Source organism: Osmia lignaria, chromosome 14 (genome assembly GCF_051020975.1).
Source record: "Osmia lignaria lignaria isolate PbOS001 chromosome 14, iyOsmLign1, whole genome shotgun sequence".
In the NCBI taxonomy this organism is placed as follows: domain Eukaryota; kingdom Metazoa; phylum Arthropoda; class Insecta; order Hymenoptera; family Megachilidae; genus Osmia; species Osmia lignaria.
Window position 1 is genome coordinate 7787021 of NC_135045.1, and position 25877 is coordinate 7812897.

At 44.0% G+C, this 25877-nt stretch overlaps 1 protein-coding gene across 1 annotated transcript; it reads right to left on the reverse strand.

The window, feature by feature from the left end:
- Positions 1-8773: 8773 nt before the first annotated feature.
- Dfd (homeotic protein deformed) lies at positions 8774-17966 on the reverse strand. Its single transcript, XM_034327127.2, has 2 exons — positions 16043-17966; positions 8774-11647 (listed from the first exon to the last, which is right to left on the reverse strand). Exons 1-2 carry the CDS (start codon positions 16980-16982, stop codon positions 10965-10967), a joined length of 1623 nt encoding a protein of 540 aa, XP_034183018.1. The 5' UTR covers positions 16983-17966; the 3' UTR covers positions 8774-10964.
- Between the last annotated feature and the right edge of the window lie 7911 nt (positions 17967-25877).

Genomic DNA, 25877 nt, shown 5'->3' on the forward strand with positions numbered 1-25877 from the left:
TCTGCTGCATTCCTTGGATCCGTTTTAAATAAATTCCGCATGAAAAAGCGCCCTCTGGCGGGAAAAATTTGTACTAAAGAACGAATAAATTTTGCGCCACCTGGCGGCCAAAATTTGAACTAAATTTTGCAGTAATTTTTTAGTTCAAATTTTTCCCGCTAGAGGGCGCTCTTTTTCGCGCAAAATTTAGTTCAAATTTTGGCCGCAAGGGGGTGCAAAATTTATTTGTTCTTTAGTATAAATTTTTGTCGCTAGGGGGCGCAAAATTTATTCGTCCTTTAGTACAAATTTTTCCCGCTAGGGGGCGCTATTTTTCGTGCCGAATTTAGTTCAAATTTTGGCCGCTAGGGGGCGCAAAATTTATTCGTTCTCAAGTACACATTTCACCCGCTAGAGGGCGCTTTTTTCATGCAAAAATTAATTTAGATGGATGCAACGGATGCAAAGGATGCGAGGAATGCAAAGGATGCCAGGGATACAGGGAGTGCAAGGGGTGCAATGGACACAAAGTATGTAAGGGATACAATGAATGGAAGGGATGCATGTTTAATTATTATTGTTATTATTTATTTAAATGCCATGTATTATAGTTTAATATTTTTATAAGTTTTATGCGCAAAAGGACTGCATATTTTTGTTAATCAATTGTCTTTTATACGATATTGAGAAGTAATTACTGTATTTTAATTATAAATAAAGTTTGATTTTCATGCATATTATGGTTTCAATTTATTAATAATCAAACAGTTATTGAATGGTATACAAATATATAACTGAGAAACGAAGTTCATTAGATCGGGTAAGTTGCTTTTTTCAAATGATTTATTTAGTAAAGCGTATAAAATGAATACAAGTTTGTCAAACAATGATTTTAATAATTTACAGGTCTTGTGCTGATTTTGACTTATTTCTAAAAGAACAGAATCAAAGGGAATGAAAATGATGTCTTGTCAGTTGTCAGTGCGATGTGTGGTAGAAGACTGGCAGAAAGGACTGATGAAGCAGGAACGATTGTCATACCAAATGTGCTCTGTGCACGTAGACCTGGGGTGTCTGGGACCCCAAAATTATGATCCTTCGAAAACAAAAGCATGTTCAGTCTTTTTGAATCTGCAGACACTTTTGGAGCGAAGTTTATTGACAGGAATAACGATGGCCGAGTAAATTGGTCGAAACAAGAGGGCACTGGAAGCGGGGAAAAAAATCAGTGCCGGATGACTCGACAGTTTCTGAGCGAGCCGGAATGACTAAGTGTGAATTCAATTAAGGGTTTGTTTTAAGCATCTATCAGGGCTTGTTTACAGGTTGGCTCATTATTTACGTAACGAGATGAAATTGACAATTTCGCGTTGGCTAATTACTGTTTTTGCCTGTGACAACTGAATCGATTCTAATTGAACTCGACAACTTTATTTATCATAATTTACAATAATTATAAAATATCAAATTTCTAGTTTTAATGATACCTTTGTCGGAGCGTCGAATGTCTTAAAGGAACTGACTGTTTCAGCGACTTGTCCATTTCTTCCCAAGTGTGCTGCGGGCCGAATTAATGGTACCATTTCTACAGAAAGTCTGGACGAACGAATTGGATTTCCCATGCGAGGATCACGTTTCTCACGAGCCCTTTTGACCGGGCTCGAGGACCGACCCTTCGATACAATTAAAAGAAGGGTCCGCCCTGAACTATTTGGTCCAGCCTACAGCAACATCCTGCCGCACTCCCTGGCTAGGATTGGATGGAGAAAGGTCCTTTGACATTGGTCCATGGCCAGGAACGAATTCCAGGACCATATTCTAGAGCCATTATTAACACCCTGCTGTTTTCCGGAGACCGCTTCGTTTTTTTGTTTTTTTTTCATGGCTATACAATGTAAAAGAATAGTTTCTTCTTTGAAAAAATAAAGTTAACACGTTTGATGCTATGGAACATTGAAGATTTAATTATTACCTTGTACCATTATTTGATGGAATATTTATGATATGGTTCGAGGAAATTGTCGGGTATCATTTTGCTATTGAATGAGAACGTGTGAAAATTTCGTAACACGATTGAGACATTTTTTAACGCTCGCTTCAAAACTGTGGAGAATCGTAGCTCGTGTCCACGACGCGAACGCTTTGTGCACGAGAAGGGCTGTCACAATGAGACGAGAGGATGGCAGGATGGAAAAAAAGAGAGCAGCTGTGAAGAGAGGCTTGAAATGGCGATTCTATGCGCGTCACAAGTTCCTCGGCTATGATCCATCCTGTCTGTTCGTTCGATTTTTCTGTTATTGCCGATGGATTATGTTTTTGTCGAGTGCGATCAAAGGGTGGCTTTAATTCGATCGTTTAAAAATCGTCATGGCTCGTTAGTGATCTATAATCGAGCCAAGTGTTGTGGATGAAGTTCGATTAAAGCGATGTTGCTTAATTCATTACACCGTACAATGCAATAATAGGTACTAAAGAAAGGAGGGAAATTAATGTTTTCAGCATTCGCACAAAAACGAAACAGTTCTTAGGCGAGAAGATTAGTATTGATTCCCTCTGTTCATTCGGGAAACGGTCCAACAGAATTACAGGATTAATTACGCGCGGAGGGTGTTGATACCCAATTCGGTGACCGTTGAAGGGGGATACTCGTTGTGGACTAAGGGTGTTACACCGTTGGTCACTTCTCGTCGTCTTCCCGAAGGCCGTTGATAAGACGTGTCATCAAACGGCATACAAAACCGTTTATCTTCCATTGGACACCGCGTAACAGCTTGAAACGATAAATTCAATCGCGTTTCGTTCTGGTTGGTTTTATTTTCACACCATGATCCCCGAAAAATCAACATTTCCTCACCGATGCAAGATAAAAGCGTAGTGGCTCCTCGTGGCGTGGCGTGAAACATGAAAGTCACGTTGTGTCGGTCGTAAACACTGGCTGGTGTAAAATGAAAATAATAAACGAGAGCAGACATGGTGTCGATTAATTGGCTTCCTGACTTCGGCGCAAGGTTCACCGAAGGGTGTCCAGTTTAACATTTGTAATTTCAATTTTAAATTCCAAATTTCCATCTGTTAGCAAGGGTGATCCTCTACCTTTCAGTCATTCCAAGGCGATAAACCCTTATGAATTATTAAACATATCAAAAATTAATTTTTTGACACGTAACTTCGGTTAAACTCAGAATTTTCTTATTTAGATCATATAAAATTAAAGACTTTCTTAGAAAATAGAATTTCTAAGCTCCCCATGGATAAAATTGACCCTGCGTGCCGAAAACGAGTTTCTACGCAAGGAATCCTGATCCCTACTCACTGCCAAGTAGAAGACTCATTGCTATTCCGCGAGTAACTCATGCGGGGCATTATGGGTAGTCGCAGTCGGGGCTCTACTAAATTGAAAACAAGATCCGTCACGTTTTCAGGCAAGCAAAAAGAATTTTAATGAATTATAAGGAGCAGGTATGAAGGAGGATTGACAGGCGATCCTGGTGAAATTAAAGGAGCTGCCCACTGACCAGGCTGCCCGCCATTGTGTGGTTGTTTCTTTTTTTCTCTTTTATTCTGCCAGGGCACCGCTGCGACGAAAAGGGGTGCTTTTCGATTTTTCACGATAAATTGGTTTTCCTTTGTTGCTCGATAGGAAACAATCTTTCTTTAATACAAGAACGTCGTGTTTTCGATATTCATTCGTTATGATCCATCCATCCACTTTGCTTTATTCTTCCCTCATTTTTCATACATCCTGTTCAGCTTAGTGTCTTACGTTGGTTTTTAATTAAATCGTTTTAACGTAAGTTGCAAAATGTTCTACCTACACTGTGTCATTAAAACGGATGTAACAAATTTACTTTGTTCTTAGTGAAAGGATCAGAAACAGAGATATAAAGTTCCAAAACGTTGAGTGTGAAGGAAACCCCTGGACCACAGACGTAACTCTATGAAAGTGGGTATATTCGCGTCGAAAGGGTCGTGCAGTAGGAGAAAAAGGAATTTAATGAATTATAAAGGCTCTAGACGAAGAATGGAGAGGAAAGGGGGTGGAATGAGGTAGAGGAAGGGGATTGGCAGTCGATCCAGCCGGAATTAAAACGGCTGCCCGTCGTCGGCACCGTGGTGCCGATCCGTCCTGGGGGTTTTCTTGCGCCCCAGCTTCGGTTCAACGTATAGAGGAGGGTCCAGGAAAGAGTTCGGAAAGGCAGAAGAAAAAGGAGCTTCGAGACTCGACGTAGGAAGAGAAGGCGAAGTAGAGAAGGAGGGGGAGGGGGAGGAGGTCGAGGCGATGGTACTAGGGGACTTGATGAGAACGGCTGGTGGGGGAGGGTTTCCGAAACAGCTCGCCGCTATCTCGACTGATCCGATCAAGATTAATGAACGTGCGGCTTGCGAGTGGAAGCCTTTGCGCCGCCCAGGCTGCTCATCTTTCTCTGTTCCTCAGCCACCGACTATGTGGCGCTATTACTCTCGCACCAATTCTTTTTCTTAGCCCGCTCTTGGTCCGCTGATCCACGCAGGGGCAGCGTCTAGCGACAGGTACCGTCGACGAGTTCTCGTAATAGCGCGGTTCGCGGTGGCTGATGGTGCCCCTCTGACTTCTTCGCCAGCTTACCGCTGAATATGGGTTTATACCTCTCTATAAGTGGTTCCAGCTTGGCTCCGCATGTTGATAATTAGAGAGGAAGGTACTTTCTTAAATTTGACGAGACCTACCCATTTGAGAAGGGAGGAACTTGGGAAGGAGGAAGGTCTGGTATTGCTATTCATTTTGATCATCTTTACGGAATGCTAAGGAGGTGGCAAGGATGACGACTTACCACCTGGAAATTGTAGAAATCTTATCGCGAAGCGTCGCTGTTAAAACAAAGGCTTTCAGGAAGACCCTTTCTTAAGGAGGTAGTTTTAAACGGGTTCGATGTGGTTGCACAGTAGCGATCGGGGACACGCGCTGTTGATGCAGCGAGCGAGCGAGCCGGAAAGTTAACACGGGCGGTCGCGTCGATCCTCGGAATTAATTAAAACCATCGGAGCGAGGGGGACGTGTATTTTTATCTGCCCCGCCGGTTTTGGTGACACATCTATCTCGAGAAGTAGCTGGACGCGTAAAAAAGAGAGAAGTTCCGCTACTGCTGTCGGTGCTACTGCTACTCCCTTATCTACCCTGCCAATCCCAATACGTCCACTTGCAACTTTCCTCCTATTGACTACTTGCGCGTCCGTCCCAGCGCGATCCACGGACCGAGGCTACCTCTTCGTCGATCAGAAACACTTCGAACAAATAGTCCCTCGGATATCATTACGATGCTCGTTATGTTACTTATTTGCATTACGAATCTGACACGAATGATCGAGGACATGGTGATTTTTCTGATCGTACAGACCTGCGTCGTATGCCTCTCCTTCTTTCGTTCCCAACTGACTCTTCATCATTAACTTTCCACAACGTTCGTTATGAAATCTGTTTTAACTTATCTTTGGATTTTCAAATTCAGTTTCATAGTTGATTTTCTAATTACCAAAACTTACTCCTAATAAGACAATCATTATATTCCTGTTTGAAACCATCTCTAACACCATCATTTTTCTCATTTTTCCTTCGTGACATCGAGCAGAACTCGTGTTTGCCGGGCTATTAGCATCGCGAACGGATCGAACACGCTGACGAGGTGTCCGCGATGTCTGCGGGCTTGAATCTAATTTCACCGGCTCCCCCGTCGACGACACGGGGCTCCTGTTATCTTTAGTTACAGCCTAATGTGTATTTGAGACGCGAAACTGCCTCTGGGGGATGTCAGTCAGTCGGAGCGTAGCGAGCGTAAAGTGACGCGATGAGCGAGCACAGGCAGGGTGAAGAGGGATGGCGCGAGAGGGAACGAGATGCTTTGTAATTACGGGGCCTGATAAATGGAGTCGTGACTCGTTAATCCCTTCCAATTACACATAATGGGGGGATCGCACGAATATCCACGCTTCTTCACGTCATTTTTGCTATTCTCCAATTCCGGCCGAGTCGCGATCGGTTCACGGATGTTGGACAGGTGTTTCCTGGAGGCAGCTGCTTTTTTACACTATAAAAGAATCGAAATTTCACGCTGAATTTCGGGGAACGTTGTAATTTGTCCTTTAAAATCACTCATTACGTACTAAAATTAACCTACTCCAATTTCCTTAATAGCATCATGTTTTGAAAATGAAAATGTTATCCAAAGTGACCATCTTAACTAGACAGAAATATTTCTCGAACGCAAAATACTTTCCGGAATACGTTTATCAGATCTACCTGAGGATTCGTGACCCTATTTTCGTGCGACGGCGTTCCACCTACACACCACGTTCCACATTCGTTGCACCAAGACAAATGATCGGTACGCGGGCCCGGTCATTTCGCTCGCATCCGCTTGGCAATCGCGCCCAATCTACAAGCTGTACACTGGACGGTGTACAGTGGGTGGTCAGTGAATTGCTCGTATAGCAAACTTCGGCGACAAACAACGTTGAAATTCGCGCCTCTTCCTTCCCTCCCCGTTTGCTTCTTTGCCCAAGATTTAACAGCTTTCTGACCACACACTTCGCGTTGCACAACGAACCGCGATCTTACTGATAAATGATTCCGAGGGAAACTGTCAGCGTTGCACTACTTAAGGCGATTGCAGTTTCAGGTTCGCGAACGGATGTACTTGCATCGTTCGAGTGTCAATCGATTATCCTTATCGCGAACTGGTATCGTTGAAAAATGTTGCGGCATTATTTTCGTTAAAGAAAATTATTTCACCACTTGAAGGCGACGTAAGGTTCAGCAATAACGCGATAAGCCGTTTCATATTTAGTTCTATTAAGATTGTTTTGCTTCGGGGTGGCCAGCCGCCCAGCCTATTTACCTTAATTCATGTCTAACACAATCTATATCCGAGAGTGGCTTGTAAGGGTATTCAGCACCGGAAGACAACGTAGGCCGGTTGGTGCCGTCCATGGATAGCGGAACAGTGTATAGATCTTGCAATTAGCTGCTCTTGTGCTGTTCCTTCCTTCTTGTCCGTCGAGGACCTCGATGTTAATTGTGTCATTTCGCAATAAAATCCTACTATACCACATTTTTCCTAATAAAATCATAATTTCGAACTAATAGAATCTCTTGAATTTATGAAAATATAATTATCTGTGAAACAGCGCCTTGGGGTGATTGTCTGATCAGACGTAAGTAGAATAAGATGAACTTCATCGATTTTATACGGCGCTTCATTTTCTAAACTTCAGACTACTATTTTAGGTAGAAGATTCTTCCCTTAAATTTTCCAAAAATTGAAGCAACCCTAACCTTCATCCTTAGTCAAAGAGAACCCTCATTGCACTTTAGTATATCAATTCTAATTTAAAAGACTAGTACAGTAGCTGCTCGATAATTTTCTGCCACATAATTCCTTCTCTACTCAATACGTTAAAATATCGCGTACCGCGTGGATAACAACGTTCGTTTCAGAAAATACGAACCGAAAGCACAAGAGGAACCAGGCATGTCTGACTTTCGATCCTAGCTGGTAGCAGATTATCTCGGGCTGTTGGCCGGACTGCTGGTTGCATGGGCGGAGGCAGTGTCGTGCAGACGGCCCCTCATTCGCTTTCCGGGTGCCACCCTTCTTTTCGAGGCTGCTGCGGCATATCCCCAGGCTAGGCTGCGGCAATCACGCACGTGCTCGCGCATGCGCCAGTACGGCAACACTACACGCATGGGCGCGTACACACGAATAATATAGGGGGATCTGTGAGGGCCGCGTAGGCGGCGAATGAATGCCAGCTGCCGGGCAACCCTTCTCGCATTAATACTGCAATACTGCATTCGCTCTATGCTTGTAAACTATATGGCAACTATGATATTGTTACACACCGTGGATGAGGGGAGGAGTCGATGACGAATCGATATCCATGAGGTCGTTCGGGGATCAAGTTCAGTTGATACCAGGTGGGGTAGTTTCGATGTATTCCCTAATTGGGTTCAAAGTTTTTGGGATAATTGTACTTTGAAAATTAACATACTGATTGCCATGATGGTTATCAATGACCACTAACTCGCACTTGCAAGAATTAAAATATATTTCGAGTATAACTTCCATTTTGTAATTACTTCATAAATTTAGATGGAAAATTTATTTTTTTTCCTTTTTCATTTTTAACTGCATTAAGTTATTAGGAACTAATATGACGACAAATGTTCCGTGTCTGCTATGTTTATCGGTATGATTCATAGGCAACGTTATCTTACTTTATTCCTTTCGTACATTTTCCAGCAATAGGTGTATTCCGTTTCGAAGGGAAATGATTTATTATGCGGACTGCATAACCGGTAAATATATGCACACAACTTTACAGAGGTAATATGGATGAGATACTGTCAACGCCGTCAACTAACAAGTTTACCTCGACTCCGCTGGTTATCGTTTGTTTCCTGCGCGAATGATGTATCGCGCGAAAAAACCGATAAAAATGCGCTAGATAATGAATCCATAATAAGTGAAATATTCATTTTTCATTTCTACCGCGATAACAAAGAGGATAAGAAATAAGTAGAAAATATACGACTCGAAAAAGCCATACTGTTTGTTTGTAAATGACTGGTTAAATTACGAGATGGAAAGTTATATTACGTTAAATGATCCGTGCTGTTTAACTAATGAAAATTGGTTAATTAAGAGAAGGAATTCTATTTTTACAAATATTATCGAGAATATTTTTAAGAAAAGGGGATATTGCTTGTTCAGGAAACACGGCGTTATTGTAAATTACGAAACATTTATTTATTGATTTATTTACTTCACGATTGTATTTGATCGATCTCTACGATCAATATAAACATAAGCATCGTAGTGTGCCCAAATACGTTCTTATCGTACATGTTATATACATTATCGATAAAGAATATCAAGGAATATAATGTCACACTTAATAGAATGTTCTCGTAACTCGTGCACTTTCTTACTTAAATCCACTAATTACACTAGATCGCAATTTTTCACCTCCACTTTTGTCTCCATCTATTTCGTAATTGAACGTCTCGCTTAAGGTTTCTTACATACCTCTACAATCCTATATTTAATCTGATAAAACATTGTTTTGGTATATCGTCACAGCGACTCTGTGCATTTAATCGTTTGATTGGCTACTCGTCTTTATAGTACAACTTCCGGTATCCAGGCGTACTACCCTTTACATCTAACTCGTTATTGGTCGTTCGTTTATACTTTCTCGAGAAAAATAGACAACATCTCGCAGTATTATTTACAACGTACACGTGACACCAGCGAACGCGATGCATTTCTACACCCCTTTTTCTCAATCGAAATCAAACTTTTGCAAAATTTTTGAGAAACTTAAAAGGACCTCCTTGCGCCATGTCTGACCAAAGTAGGAAGCTTCCACTTCGTCTGAGACAATGAATCTACAATCCTAAATCGAAAATTCCGAATTTTTAAACGAATTCTGCGAATTTTCTATTACTTTGAAAACACGATTGAATATTTATCGAAGCTACTGCAAAACGTTCGCCATTATGGTTTCCCCCATTGTCCTTTTCCCTGCGTTTCCTCGCAAAATTGTTCGCGACGGAACGCAAACATCACTGTACATTTCTTTTACAACGAATATTTTCTATTACGAAGGAACAACGAATCGAATAACTCGCTGTTGCTTACGAGAATTTCGGGAACGCCTACCGATGAACTGGTTCGCGATAGTCTTTATCGAATACTTAACGACTCTAAGACCGCACACTTACGTGATAACATACGAAATACGACGCACTTTAATCACATAGCAAATAAGACTTTCTTTACACGACTATATACATACGCGCGTATACAGCTATATATACAGTTTAACGTGTCGTGAAATATTTCTTTGTTTCACGACTCCGTTTCGGACTGGGAAACGTTTCGATTACAGGTGCTGATTACTTATCGGATCACAGCTTTCGACGAACGAAAGGTCGTGGTTACACTTGGAACACTAAAATTTCAGGGACTGTTCTACTTTCGACTGTTCTGAAGCCTGATCGCGTGTAAATAAAATATTTCAGTTATTTCGTCGTTAAAATAATGATCGGTTATGATTGGCGAACACTATGGAAATAGGTAGGCAAGATTTGAAAAAGTTTGAGGCAAGAAATTTTAGATTGCAACGTACCAGTCAGCAGTGTTTCATGGAACAACAGTTCTTCTCTCACTATCAGCGCTGTTCACATAGTAACGAGCAGTAATTCACTCCTTTCCACACTATTCCATATGTTTTTCCATCTACAGCAATTACTGGCCAAGTCTTCCAGCTCTAAACAGGCTTATTCTCACTTGATGACGCTATAGAATCATCCTCCACTCTTCACCTCAAGTAGGTCCTCGTTGCTTCAACGACTCGGATGCTACCAAGAAAGTATCAGCAACACGAGAAACAGGTAACCAGTACTGTCAGACATCATTTGTTTCACCAGGTCATCGCGATGACTCGACTGTACTTGAAAGAAGAATCAGAGGATGGCGTGAAACTTCATCCTCGTCCTATCCTTTATTCACTCAGGTCACCATTACGGTGAGGACTATTACAATCAAGTTCCAGAGATGATGTTCCTTGAAGTATGAATCGGTTGTAAAGTTTCAGCGCCAGTAACATAACCATCCAGTAGCACGTAACGGAGAAGATAGAATTGCTACTTCCGGCTAGCACGCTTTTGGACCGACGTACCATTCATCAAGTAATGGTTCAATCCCATTGGATCTAAAGCTGACGCATCGTGCCAGAGTCCTCCCCGTTTAAGTCTCTATTTCCATACGTTTCGTATAGCCTCGAAATTCGATATCACGAAACAGCATCGACTCTGTTCGTCAATAGGCAACAACGTTCAGGTCAGCGGAAGCGAAACTCGCGTCCCTGCAGCCCCCCGTTACGTATCCTTGATCAGCTCGTGAATTCCACGGTCGACTGATAGAGTGAGGTTGCCAGGACGGATGTTACAGTGCCGTCAGGCCGTAATCAGACTTTATCGGTGGTGGCGGAATGGGTGCGGAGACCTGTGACAGTCCAGTGGGACTGGTCGCAGGGGCGAGAGGACTGATACTTCCGGAGCCTATGTGTCCCAACGGCCCTCCCGTCGGACCGTCCATTATGCCGCTCACATGGTGATGACTCAGCTGCGCCTGAAGATGGGCCAAGGGATGCGGGTGACCTTGGAAACTCGGGTGGACCACGTTCGTATGCGGAAGAGCCGAGTTCACCACGTGCACGTCGGCCATGTCCAAACCTACGCTCGAATCGAGGCTGCTCTCGATGCCGCTCGACGGCGAATTGTTGTTGTTCTTCCTCTGGCTGTTGTTATTGCCGGTGGTCAGCTTGCTTCTGGTCCCTTGTGCCTTCGATGGTTTCGCCGCGGGTGCCGCCTGTCCATTCGCGTTCTTCCGACGCACGTTCTTCGTGTTGGGCAGCTTGTTGTCCTTCTTCCACTTCATCCGACGGTTCTGGAACCAGATCTTTATCTGCCGCTCGGACAACACCAGGGTATGGGCGATCTCGATCCGTCGCCGTCTCGTCAGGTACCTATTGTAATGGAACTCCTTCTCCAGTTCGAGGATCTGATGCCTCGTGTATGCGGTCCTCTGTCGCTTCGGCTCCATCCCCGGCTGGTAGGAGCCGTTCGCTGCAACAACCAAACAGAAATCGGTGTGCGTTAGTCGAACGGATGAAACGTGGATCGGGATCGAGTCGGTTCTACTGTGCAGCAGAACGTGATTGACCGTGTTAACGATCGCAACCGGGGACGCCATTGGCGACCGTGGCGCCGTCTTTCATGGCGTCGCACCGCGCGCTTACTCAATTACGCTGGATCGTCGCGTTTAGAGACACAATGACATTTTCATTGCGTAAAGGAATGTGAATAACCTCGGCTCATTTGACACTGAGAAGTGTATGATATAAAGATTGTCTTGGGAGTGAACCTAACAAATTTCTGAGGACATCTTCACTCTGGGTTCCGATGGAAAGTTTCACTATCCAGCCTTCATTTGATTAATCAGACCAGAATAATGAAATCTTACTGCACTATTAATAGAATCATCTTCATACTGTATTATGAAATGTATGAATACTTCTAGCTTTTAATAAAGATCTTTTCTGTAACACCAGAATACCGTGTAATTATTTTGACCTTGCATGTTTCTATGAAGAAGACTGCGCAGGTATCTGCATTTACCTAGACGTGTACACGTCAATAACATGGCATAATTTTCTGCTTAGTATGCGCGAATCGTTCTGTTCGCTCATGTTTCCATAGGCAATGCTTGTATATAGAAATCTAGGTGTCTTACAAACCCCGTGAACGAGCTTTTGAATACAGTTAGCTGGTTTCTTGTGAATCTCGTCAACGTTGTCGACGATGTGTCTTAAGAAACTTTTTCACGCACATGTTTGCTAAAATAAAAAAATGTACCCTTTTTGCTCTCATCTAACGCAAAAGATCAAAAGAAAACATCAAGCGATTGATAAAGTTCAATTTGAACTTGTCTAGACAGGGCTTGCAATATGTTACTTGGAACATTTGGACTTTGCTACATTAATTTTAAAATTACGAGCAACCAGATGCGAAACAGTTGCTTCAGGCAGTCTAAATGAACGCAGCAAATCGAAAGTATAAATATCCAACAATTAATAATCATATTATCTGCCTATCGAGTTTATAAGCAGCGACGACCATGCTCGACGAAATACAAGTTTTACCATCGTGACATGCGTCATTATTTTAAGGCTTACACCATTGTCAATGCTCTCGGAGTAATCGCGGACGGTTCTATGTGTCTCCATCAACGAGCAGCAACTGCAGAACGGCTGATCGGTGATCGTAACAGATAAAGTGGTATGACGCGTACAACCAACATCGCTCTCCTCAAGAAACGCAATAAACAACCGGCTCTACATTTCACAATCGTCAGGCCAATGTTCCAAGGCTGATCTGTTGTTCGAGTAGCCGTCGGTTGTCGAACTTGAACCGGGATTACGGGCAAGCATCTTTCACTGATCGAATGCTTGAGAAAATGAGGATGTTGAATCTAGACAGCTTACATTCTATTCACTTAGTAGATATAAATTCTACATTCTATCGAGAACAAAAGAAATTGATTTTCAAACAACAGAGTACTCTGACTAGACTATTCCTTTAGATATTGTTTTAAAAACCGAGGCACCTATTTTTTAAAACTGTAATTATTTTTGCACCGATCTGATACTTTTACAAATTCCATCAAATATTTTTTCGATACTATCCCATTCGCCATTTGCATTTCGCATTTCTCCATTCATCCCTCGAAGCTTCCTGTCGTGGTTTCACTATTCAAAAGTCTAAGGAGATTCGTATCTCGGAGTGGCCATCGTATCCAGCTCCGCACTACTACCACTTCATCTTACGACGAAGGTGACACACGAAGAGGAGATTCGTGCATCGATCGGAGTATCGTATCGAGCAACGTCAATCCTCGCGTGGCACTCTAGAAGCGTTCCTTGGTGGTCCAAGTGACTCGATAGTGGAAACGTTGGGAGCGAGCTCACTTTAGAATCTGTGCAGGCACATTCCATTCCAAAGCTGACCGACGGTCTCGGGAAGCCCCTCCTAGCAGCAACGTCCGGTGACCAAGGCTTCGACATCCAGAGGGAGAGAGATTGCAGTCTCCGACAGGCCGTCGGACATGCATACCAGAGTTTAGAGGCACTGAACGTTCAACTGACATCAAGTTAGGTGATAGACCAATGATTTTTAGGGAAAATTGAAGATACAAGACACCTCGAAAGAGATAGTATAATATAAGAAGTAACAGAGATGAAAGAAGATCATCACTGATATGTCAGTGGACAAGAAATTAATAGCTAAATTAATGATTTTTGAAAAAATAATAACAGTTTTTAAATGACTTCACTGGAGAACCTAAAAGCTTCTTAACCCTATAGTTACTGAAATTGGTTGCACGCCCATAAGACACCCATGGCAACAAAAAGGTTTAAAAGAAAGTGAAGATTTTAGCAGAACGAACATTATGCTAGTTATAAAGTAGTTGATGAATACCTTTCTTCCCAGAAAAAAGAAACCAGAAGATACACATTATTTATAATGAGGACACTGAAAGACTTTAATTTTCGAACGAATATCTTTCATGTAACATTAGGAAAATGATATTTAAAAAAAAATGAAGGAAAAAAAGGTTGTAACATTAGATTAGAATTGTTTGCCTCTGTGACTTGCCATTCAATATTAGAAGCTTGTTTTTTGCAAACAACGAGACACGCTTCATTGATCGTCGATATTTTTTTGTTACCTGGAAATATGAATTATGATATTCGGCTTTGCGACGATAGTATCCCGGTAGACCGGTCTGAAAAGAGAAATAGTTGCAAGCTGGAATGAACAGCAGTTTCCCCAGTCAAAACCGAATAGAAATTTGAAGCTGCAAAGGCAGCCCAATTCTGTAGGATATTACGTTGCAAAAATTTCCTTTGAAGATTCATAATCCTTCTGCGAAACGCCTGCCGACGTTGTGAAGGGAATGCTGTGTAGCTTAGCCCACGCCATTCTTATTGCCGCGTTTTCAACCAATATTATCCTTGGCTTGTGTGTACGCTTAATTACTTACTCGTCGATTGACGCGTAAAATTATTGGTTATCTATATCGACTAGGCATAGATCTTGTTAGCAATTTTATACATAATTAAATCGATATGGATGTAAATTACCCTATAATTATTTCAGGTATTTTATGATGGCGTGAAAACTCATATGTAACATGTAAATTTCGAATTTACTGCGCCTGTAAGTGTTAACACTGACACCTATGTAGTATCTCGTTGTATTTTAATAAGCACCTTGGGCACGAATAAAGTTATAGATAAAATCAGTGCAAAAATCTATGATATCAAGCCTCTTTGAACATCAACTGAGTAATCCTTCAACGTTTTAGTGATAGTGATAATAATCGTGAATAGTAAAGACTGGAGAAGACTGCAATGTAAGGTTGAAACATTGTAAGAAGAACGATGTGTACATAAAATATCTACCGCCTTATTAATAAGTTCCGTACGCATATAAATGGCATAAGTTGTGTTAGGATATGATCCTAACCTTAATTACTTAAAGATCTAAGAAACTGATGTATCACAATAACCACCTTCTGATTAATATTGACAAATGTAGTAAAGATGAGAAAAATCTAATTGTGTAAAACAGATCCTCAAGCAATTGCTCGAACGAGGTTAGATGCTTTCATGAAAACGCATCGTTTGAAGCCTAAGGGGAACAGCTATAGTACTTCAGAAGATCACTAAGTGTGTTTAGAAGATCATTCGCACTCTTAATATGAAGATAAATTCCCGGCAATTTGTCCCTGTTCGGTACGCCTTCGGTGTTGTCTTTGAAGTTCCCTGTTTCCACACCAGACATTCGTTACAAGATGAATAATAGGCGACACTAGGCGTAACAGAATTGATGTGGTAAAGGGCAGAGCTTCTAAAATCTCACGCAGGTGATTGGAAGGTGCAACGATAAATTGCAGCTCATCAGTCTTCCTATGCACGGCAACGTGTCGCCTTGCGGACACAATATATTCGTTCCACAGATACACCTTGCAACAATGCGTTTGAACTATTGTTACACACCCTGTGGTGTGGTGTAACGCCATTTTGGTAATCTATTTGCTGTGGGGAGTTTAGAGCTGGGGATCACGAGTGCATCTGATGATCCACAAAATAGAACATTTGATCGCGGACAGAAGATTACAGAAAAACTTAAGGACAATACACATATGGAGTTTTATCTAATTAGAAGATCTTTCAGAACCTATAATTACTGAACGACTATGTTCCGTCGGATGGAGACTCTTAACATTATAACCTTCAGCAAGTTAATTATTCTTGAATATTGTAGTACAATCATTTTAATGGATCCTAGATCAAATGAATGTCAGAATTCAACAACGACCAAGACATCCAATTACCAAGTTCCTCTTTTCCACCAAGCTACTCGATCAGAAAAAGGACGCTAAAAGTTTGAACTCACCGACACCGGCAACGTGAATCTTCTTCATCCACGGATAAATCACACGGTCTCCATTTTCCTCGTCCTCTTCCTCATCCTCCATCATACCAGGGGATCCGTCCATCATCTGATCGTCCTCCATGTCATCCTGATCGGATCCGTCGTCCACGTGATGCTGTTGCTGCGACTGCTGCTGACTTTGCTGCTGCTGTTGCTGTTGCTGTTGCGTGTTCTGTATATGCTGCGACTGCTGAGTGGTCGTCGGTTGCTGTTGAAGATCCGGCGAGTTGTCGCGATGCATCTGGCCCGTGTTCGTTGGACTGCACGCGTTGCTATCATGCGGCGGCTGCTGCTGACTCGGCTGCTGATGATGCTGAAGATTGTCCGGCGGCTGCACGTGATTCTGCATAATGCCAGGTGACAGCGGAGTCGAACCGAGGACAGTGGACGCGGTCACAGGTGGTTGCTGCTGTTGTTGCGGTTGTTGCTGATTCTGCATCGAGGATGGACACGTGAGAGGCGGTTGCTGTGCCTCCGGGGGCATAGCCAACGCACCCACCGCATGATGATGAGGATGCAAACTGGCATGGTGCACGGCGTGCACTTGGTGATGAGGATGATGAGGTCCATAGTAGCCACCGTAACTGGCATAGCCGCCATTCAACTGAACCGCGGACGACGCACCGTACGGGGTAGACGCAGCCTGGTGATGATGCTGATGGTAACCATACTGCAGTTGATGAGACTGAGGATGATTCAGGTGATGACCGCCTCCGCTGCCGGGGAAGAAATCCGTCCCGGTGGACGGTATGTAATTGCTTTGGCTGTACTCTTCGCTAGGAGGAAACTTAGGATCCACCATCACCGATGTCGCGGCCAAATGGTGACTGCCCGCCGCTTGTTGATGTTGATGATGATGATATCCACCGCCGGCGGATGGATTCATCAGGAACGAACTCATTTTCGCGACGATCCTTTGCTTTTCAACACTGTTCCCAGTTACGATATCAATTAAAGTAACACGATCTCCAAACTGTCAACAGTCACTGTTCCTTTATAGAGCAGTTCGTCTCTCTAACGCTGTTCCAGAATTAGTTCATAGAGTCTCATAGTTCCATGTTGATATTCATTGTCGGAGCCGTATACACTGCACTGCACTGTGGCCCGTGGCCGACATCCTTCTCTGTTCGCCGGAACAGGGTGAGTTTTTCGTACGGAGGGGAAAGGGTACGTCGAGGGTACGCAGAAGGCGGAAAAGGGAGAAAGACAGGGGGAGAGAAAACGAGCGAAAAGAGCAAGACCACGGAGAGTAGCAGACTCCCGGTGGACAGCTGCTTATCCTCTCCTCTCCTTCCGCCACTTTTGCGATCTTCCACGAAGCTTCGCGACCTCGTTCACTCCTTCCCGCCCACCGAAGCCCAATTACCATACCACGTGACCGCGGCGCCGACCAATCAGAGCCGCTCCGAGTCCGCGACCATGATGGATAGCACGGCACGCATGCAACACGTGAGTGGCGCCACGAGAACCACTGCGGCAGGTGCACCAACTTCTTTCTACAGGCCTCCCGCAGATACGCTCACCAATCTATGTACCCGCTTCTTTTCGAATCCCAGTCTCTCCTAATTCTCTTCTAATAGGGCACTGCACATTTTTAGCCTGACGACAATTCTCGTAACCACCGAACAATATTTCAAGTACATTCACAGCTTCAAAAAAATGTTCGATCCGATGCTCCTGCAAAGTTGACGCTGCCAAAAAACGAAATAGTTTGGTCACCAAACGCGTGTTCGATTCGACTGTTCGCACTGCACACTGGTTCGTCGATGCGACTTGTCCCGACGAACGGAATCGCGTCGACCGGCCAAACTGTCAGAGAGCCATGAAAGTGAGCTCGTCCTGCCTCGGCAGAAACTCGTCTGGCAACTCTGTCCTGTTTCCAACTCCCTCCAGGTTCGACGAGGCCGGCTGGCTGGCTTCGAGCCGATGCGGAGAGCCGGGGAACCCCCTCTCTGTTGCTCTCCCGCCAGTCAACCCCACTCCGTGGAAGCACGAGACCAACCCCTGCCACGGAAACCGTGGATCCTGTGCCCTTATGGGGCCATACTTGAGGGTACCTAGAACCGTATAGTCACTCCTACGGATCTCCTTAACCCGCCTCCATCCTTCTGAAATCCATCTTACAGCAGCGTGGTCAATGCTCACCGAAACGACGCGGACGTTATTGAGATCGAACGTCCTCGAGGGGGTAATTGATATTGCCATACTAATTGGAGGGATGTCGCGGCATGACTTTGCGTTTATGCTAGCCAAATTGGAATATATAAGTCAAGTTACCGAACACTTCGGAGCTCACCCTCCTCTCAAATATTCAAATGACCAAGAACGTCCATTTTCTATCTCTTGGTCCCATAAACGTAATGTTCGTGGAACGAGGATCGTTATAAATAAATGAGATGAATGGGAAATGGAAGGCACAGAGGCCGGCTGGCTAATCATAGCAACAACTTTCCATTGAAATGAACTCATCCTACTCTGGAACGTTCGCAATGGCTAAGAACTCCTACTTTCTATCACTTGGTTCCACAGACGTTGCTTGCATTCGCGTTTAGATACACTTGTTATGTAAGATTGCTCGATGCGGTTCGAAATGAAAGTAATGGCACGCTGGTTCTTCAACCGCGTCTTTATATTAGTGCTCTACAAGTGTCTCGCTGCACTCGGTCAAGTACGTCTACTCGCGATCAGCTGCGCGGAGCGTAGCATATAAAGCGCCGAGTCATTATACAAAGAGCACACTCACGGTGTTTTGCCCTGCCACGACAATGGTGAGCCAAGTCGACAAACGGCACGACCAATCCGTATTTCACTTTTGAACAGCAGCACGCTGTTGGTGTCTGCGAACTGTGTTTCCTGTTTCTTCGAGCCCTTAAATTAAGAACAAAGCCTCGTCCACCATGGTGGAGCGAATAATCATGCGCTATTAAGTATTCTGCAACGTCATTGTGAAAACTTAGAACTTGGTGGGTGAAGAGCGAGCTCCATCATTAATATTCGAATCGTCCAAGCAGTATTGCCAGTTGGGTGCAAGAATGACAGCAAAAGGTGACAATACATCCGACGTTGGATCCAGAAGAACAGCGGCAAGCAACTGGACAGGAAGAAGTGGCAATTCAGGGACCGTCACTCGAACTTTTTCGACCGGGTTTTTCGTTAAGCAAGACACGACCGCGGCTTATTTCTATTTTTCTTAGGACCACTTCATGCCGTTCCTCGTTGAAGCAAAGGAAACGCTCGCGTCGAGTGGAATCTGCGAGGGGGTTGAAGGGGCTTGCGGATGACGCGGACGAGAGCAAAGAGGGTAGCACGGACGTTGTCTCCTCGTTTTGCGACTCGACCTCTCCATCTCTATCACCCTGCACTGCTCGCGAACTTCTCTCTCGCTTTTTCTTTCTATCCCTGTGGCAACGTCTTCTACCAATGTTTCTTTCTTCGTCTTTCTGCGGAGCTTTCCGCTCCTGTTTCTGCCCAAGTCTTCGCCGCCGCTCTTCTCTTCCGGACGAAACACGATCAATCACTTTTCCCGGTGAGCCAGCATGACACCCTCCTTTTACACCCACAGCCACCCCTGCAGGAGCCGGGAGACCCGTAGTTCGTCAGCGACGATTCCCTCTCGTTTCTTCCACCCACACCCCCTTCCTTTCTTCTTTTTTTCTCTCCCTCTTGTCGCTACCGAACCGATGCGATCTCCCGGATCACGATTATCGCGAGATCGCCCATGAGAGCTTGCAGGGACCCGCCACGTGTTCCATCCAGCTTCTGGGGACCTCGAGTGGACCGGTGACGCTGGCAATCGAGGGTGAAACTTTTGCGATTGTTGTTTGGGATCTGTATGAGTTGTGTGGATTTACTGGAGTGAAACATGGCCGTCCTTACGGTCCAGTGTCTTTAGAGGATAATGTATTGTTCAGAGTTCGGACAGAATGATGTGCTGGCCTTAATTATATGATACTTGTGTTATGGATGTTGTCACTAGAAGTTCTTTTGTCTTGAAAGAAGACAAGCTTTTCGAAAATTGTACAAAAATTGAAAGACATAATAAAAAGAGAAGACGTTTCTTAATATTCGCGTCCGATTTTATCAGTCACGTAGTAAAAGAATCCTTTTCGTCTGAACGATTTCCGGTGAAAACCCGTTTGGTTGCAGTTGCCCGACAAAGTTCGCAGAGTCGAGGAGTCGCACGACTTGGAACACCGAGTTCCGTCGTGATAATGATAAATGAGAAGGCGGTAGTTTACGATTTAATATCAATCCCGTCCGAGCGGCTGCTTATTATCGGCCATTAGTAAAGTTTTAATAACGCAATACGCCGCTTGGCCCGGGGGTGGGACCGTCACGATTTATCATTTTCATCGCTTTATTACCGTGCCGCGCTTTACTTATGGATATTTCGTTGTGCGATCCGAACCTTTTTCGATAATTTTCATTTTCCCGCCATTTCCATTATAGTCCTGAATCCTTTCTAACGGAGGTTAAACAACATTCAAAGGAGTTTTTAAAACGCTCGAAGCTTCGGGGACCGATCGATCTACCTAATATTCTAAATATTTACACGATCAGTCTAGGAGATTCGACGCGGTTCGAGTTTCCGAACTTATAAGCGATCCTCGTCTATTTTCGCACGAGTTCCGCGTTGAAGCGTTGGCAGCGGATCGGTCCAGGTCTCGGGAGATTCTATTTCGCTGCTGAGTCACGATCCCGCGTTTGTCAACGTGAAAAGGGGAACCGTGTCCTCCTGGGGACATCCCTGCGCGTACCTCTGAACCCTTAGGTATCGAGGTCGACCTTCGAAAGGATCGCTGTCGCTCTTTGATCCTCCGTTCTCCTTCCGTTGAAAGGGGGGAAAATACTCGATTCACACAGTAGAACGTGTTACAATGTTCGCATGTGTTGAACTGTATTCGAAGAAAGTGCTCTTCTAATGTATGTATACTGTTTCATATCGACGAAACCAGTTAAGTAAGTAATTGAATAGAAATGAATAGGATCGTAAATGGAACATTAACATGTTACGTGCCGCGTGTAATTGAAAGTTTAAGCGTATTGTGAATAAATACGTTAATAGAGAGGGTAAGCTGGGGTAGTCGATGGAAGATGAGGGTAGGGTGTCACGGCACAAACGATATCCCTTCAAAAAGAAGCAACGATGTAACATCCGATGAGCGTTGAAAACCAACAAACACGAAATGAAACCCTAGAAATCGAGAGGGCTCGTTGAAAGACGCGATGTAACGTTTCTAACAAGAAAACACGTGTTTTTACCAGCACGTACAAAGCAGCCCGCGATGACAGCGCGAGGAACGAGCAGACACGTCCTCAAACCCTCGTTGATCCTCGGTCGAGTGAAAGTCACCAGCTGTTCGATCAACGGCAGTAGTCCTTATCCGCGAGGAAAATAAAAAAGAAGTTTGCGCGGTAATTATCGGTATACGAAGATCGTAAGAATGTTAACGCGACCCTTGACCGTTGACCAACGGCCAATTACCACCTGACAACGCGACGTGAAAGCAATTTGCGTGCACCGAGCTGACTGTTCCGGCGACTCGCTCAAAGAAGCAGAACCGGGCGAGAAAAAGCGCGTTTATAGCGGCTTGCGTCGTCACTCGGACGTGGAAGAATGGCCGAGTGAGTCGTAAAAGTGATTCATCACCTTTCGCGGAGTGGTTAGCGACGATCCTCCTTCTCGTGCTCGTGACATCCTTCCTCGTGCAACACTGGAAGCTGCTCGCGTTACCTAAGTTCCGATCTGTTACCATTTCACGGGGAGAGGAGTTCAGGTGACAGAGGATGATGCATAAGGAATCAGTACTCGATATCCTGGAAAAGAATTGAAATACAATTCCAGCAACCATCGCTAGTTAGCCAGCCCTCGAGGAGCAAAGAATTAAAGCAGTCGACCACGTTTAAACGGCTGCTAGGAAACCCTTTGCGAAGGGAGAACCGTGTAAACGTCCCTTGGACGCTGATTACCGCTCGGAGCAGAAGAAAGAAGGAGGTAACTGGGTTAAGGTCAGCCAGTATCCGTGACCTCGGCAATTACCATTTCACGCCGTTTCGCCCTCGTCTTCTGGAAGACACTTTGCATGCGGCGAAAACGTTGCCACATTGTTCGAAAAGGGCCCCTCGCGTCGACCTACAAACGTTTTCGTGGTTAATTGCTTTCGAACGACCTTACGGAAGTTTAAATCTTCGCCTCTGGCTCTTCAAGGATCTCTACGCGATCTTCACGCTGCGAAGGAGGCGAAGATAATGCAAGTATGGGGGATGATAATATTCTGCATCGTATTATGCTAATAGGAATTTCTAACACAGAGACACACGAGAATAGAGAAAAAGTCGCGTGCACGAGGAGGGAAAAAGTAAATTGTCCTGGTAGCAGAGGCTGTTGGAAAACTCGTTGTTGTTCCAGGTGGTAAGTGCAAAGGGATGTCCTGGAGGCACGCAGGTTCAGAACGCGGGACAGAGAGGAATAGGAAGAAAAGAGCTGGCAAGATTAATGGATTCACATTGTCGGCATTTTTTCAAGCGTTTTAGGACCACTTTTGAGACCAGGAGAGCGTCTCATTTTTCAAAAAGTCCGTACCCGGGACCCGGGGATAGAAAATCGCAATCGATTCGGCCCGCGCTAATGGTTCCGAATTAAAGCGTGCTCCTCTCGCGCGGACAACTTACACGCGTATCGTCTGACAAATCTCGTAGGCCGTGTTATGTAAGAATGGGTATCGATAGATGCCTCCTGGTAAATACCTTCGAGTTCGAGACACACATGGGAAGGTTCGTGCAATGCACATTGTTCGATTGAATAGCGTGACGTTTTAACATTTCAGTGCAAAGGACGAAGGATTCTAAATAGGACTTCGTATGTTTGCTTCGAGCTTAGGATAATCTTCAGGTTTACACCTTTAACAAATAGATTGTTACTTTAAATTATGGAACATTAGGTGCTCGAGAAGATTTCCACGAAAAGGAAATACCTGAAATTTCGAATCACTCCCTGAGGAACACAACAAGCAACGAAATATTTCGCAAAAGCGAAACGGCATAAGAAAAAAGAAAAAGAAACCGGCGGGTTTACAAGCCACAAGGGACCAACAGGCGTCCATTCGCCTGTCGACGAGCACGAGTCGGCCAATTTGTGGTATTTATTGGTAATTTGAAGATTTACAGCAATCAGAGAACGGTATTGCAGGCAAGGACAAGCGTGGAGAGAAGGTGGGAAACACGAGGAAGGCGGAACGGTAAGAAGTTGGCGCCTTGGGACCTTCGGATCCTCCTTCTACCGAAGATAGAAGTTACAGCAGCTGATGAGCCGTAACCGATGAACGCACAATAACCCTCCGTAAGCAGTACCGCTATCTTTCATTCCGTCTTTCGTAGTCGCGGTAGGTGCGCGATCTTTATCTTGCACCGAGGCTCCGATCATGCAACGGAAGTACGTACCCGAGCGGATGCAGGGGACATGGTATCACATCGATCAATGAATACACTTTCTTCGGCAAGATATCATTTTGAAAGTAATATTAATAAATCTTTGTAAAATTTTATTGTGCTGTTGAAAATAATTTTTTAATAAAATATTTTTAAAAAAACTATTAAATTCTATCATTTGAATCGATCAAAAATGAAGGAAACACCTTTCAATGTAATCACCTTCATGCACCCTATAGAATAAATTATTCCTTGGATCATGAGAAGAACTTTTTCTATTGATATATTTTCCAAGAAACCTGACAAACGAAGAAGAAGTTTGGAACTATCTGAGGAAAGGATCGTCCAGAAGACGTCGAAATTTCTTTGACCCATTTTACCCTTTGGTTCGTGGCTGTCTGCGGAACTTACCACCCGCCGTACGTCTTCTCGCACGAATACTTTCCTCTGTAGAGAAAAAATTCGATTCGCCGGGTAATAAATCAAACGTTGCAACCCTTTGGGTCAGCACGAGCCTCGGGCCATCGAAGCCAGGTCGTGTTCCACGATCTGCCTACCGTAGGTACTGTTGCCGAGTATACCGCTGGCTACCGATCATGCCACAATGAGGTCTCGTTCCGGTTGATTATAATTCTCGTTATTTACGAGCTATAAATTATTCAAATTTCGAAGCTATGCTGGAAGAAAGTCCATTTGCCTATCTCTTTGACTTCAACCCTTTCTCTACCAGCTTGTGCTTTCCTTTATCCTTCTGAGAGGGAGGTTCGTTTATCTGACTTATAGATCTGACTGCCGTGAACGAACCTTGATTGCTTTTCGTCAAAGTTACGGTGATTGCATAAATAAATTTTTCAGAAGATAATTTCCCCGATTTTCGTGCAAACTTTTCGTCGAAAACCAACTACGATCCGTCTACTTTTTCCAGAAAGCCCGACAGGACTTTTTAAAGTTACCACGGGAAAGTTTGATGAGTCTATCGAACGCTATTATTCCAAACCCCTTCCTGTCGCCCTTCTTCAGCGTTCTTTAATCATTCAAAGTGAATCAATCACTTATCCAAAGGCTTCGAGTTACCCTCCGTTCCCAGAAAACTTCGTTTTCTCGATGTTGAACGACGTTATCGAACGAGAACCATTTCTGAAGGATTCTTCTTCCTTTCTTTTTTGTGACAGTTATGAAAATAGACGGTCAAATGTATAATAAAAAGGGTAGAAACAAGCAAGGACTTTCGTTATGTATTTCGGTTTGTGTTGTCATGTCCAGCGATGGTCCGAATAATTTTTTGCAAATATAATACGAATCTCGTGGAGATGAACGGCGAGCTGACACGCTGACGAATGATTTTCTAACAGTTCCAAAAGGCTGACCCCGATTCGTACTACAAAGAGCTTTGAAAAGGGCTGAAGTAAGAAATTCGGAGCCATCGTTCTTTCGAGGACAGGAGAAAAGAAGCACTCACCACCGCGTACGTCACTGTGTATAGTTCCAAACTAGAGGGATTATGGTTGAATGTTCTGAATATTAACCCCTTGGCATACAAATTTCCATTATAGTACATTAGTTTGCCAACTAATTTTGTAGAAGAATCGAGAAAATGATATTGAAAAGTAGGAGGATATATTGAATCTTATCCAAGATTGGTTACAAGATCCATCCTGTATTTAATCAAAGTCTGAACTGTTTCGTTGGAAGTCCGCTTAATCCTCGTTTGCAAATTCTGTTCGAGGCAATATCGCATCGGGGCAAAGAAGCTCGTATAAATGCGCATTTTATTAAAAGGGTCCATGCCACGTGAATAAGGGTTTCGTCAGGACGTGTATTCCCTTTCGACCCCTTCGACAACTCAGCTTCGTGCACCCCACGTTCGCGTTGCCTTTGTCTCTCCCACTCGGTGTTTCAGTCGATTCCGTTCGAAAGGGAACCAATCAGCGATCCCTCGAAACCCACTTGCACCCTGCAACCCGCAGCCACGCCTGCCAATATAGGGTAGGTACCCTCGTCAGATCGACCCTTTTTACCCGCCTTCCTTTCTTCTTCTCTCCTCTCCTGCTCACTGGACCCGATTCATTTCGCAAAATGGATTCTTCTCCAGTTGTTTCCATCGGTCCCGTGGGCACTTTGATTTCCACCGAATCTTTGATAACTTTTCTGACCTATTTTCCAGCTTTCGATTCAGCACCCTTTCCGTGGAAAATTGGATTTTATAAAATTGGATTTTAACGCTTCAACTGTTATAATGAAAATGGCTGTATACATATAGCGAGATACGTTGTAAAAATTAAATATAAATCAAAATGAGTAATTGGAACGTGGTAATTGGTAGTGGCATCTTTTCTCCGGAGACAAATTTTTATGAATGAAAGTTTTT

Coding starts and splice junctions, on each gene's coding strand:
- Dfd (XM_034327127.2), bottom strand. CDS start 16,982: ATGAGTTCGTTCCTGATGAATCCATCCGCCGGCGGTGGATATCATCAT. Junction 11,648..16,042: donor GATTCACGTTGCCGGTGTCG/GTGAGTTCAAAC, acceptor TGGTTGTTGCAG/CGAACGGCTCCTACCAGCCG.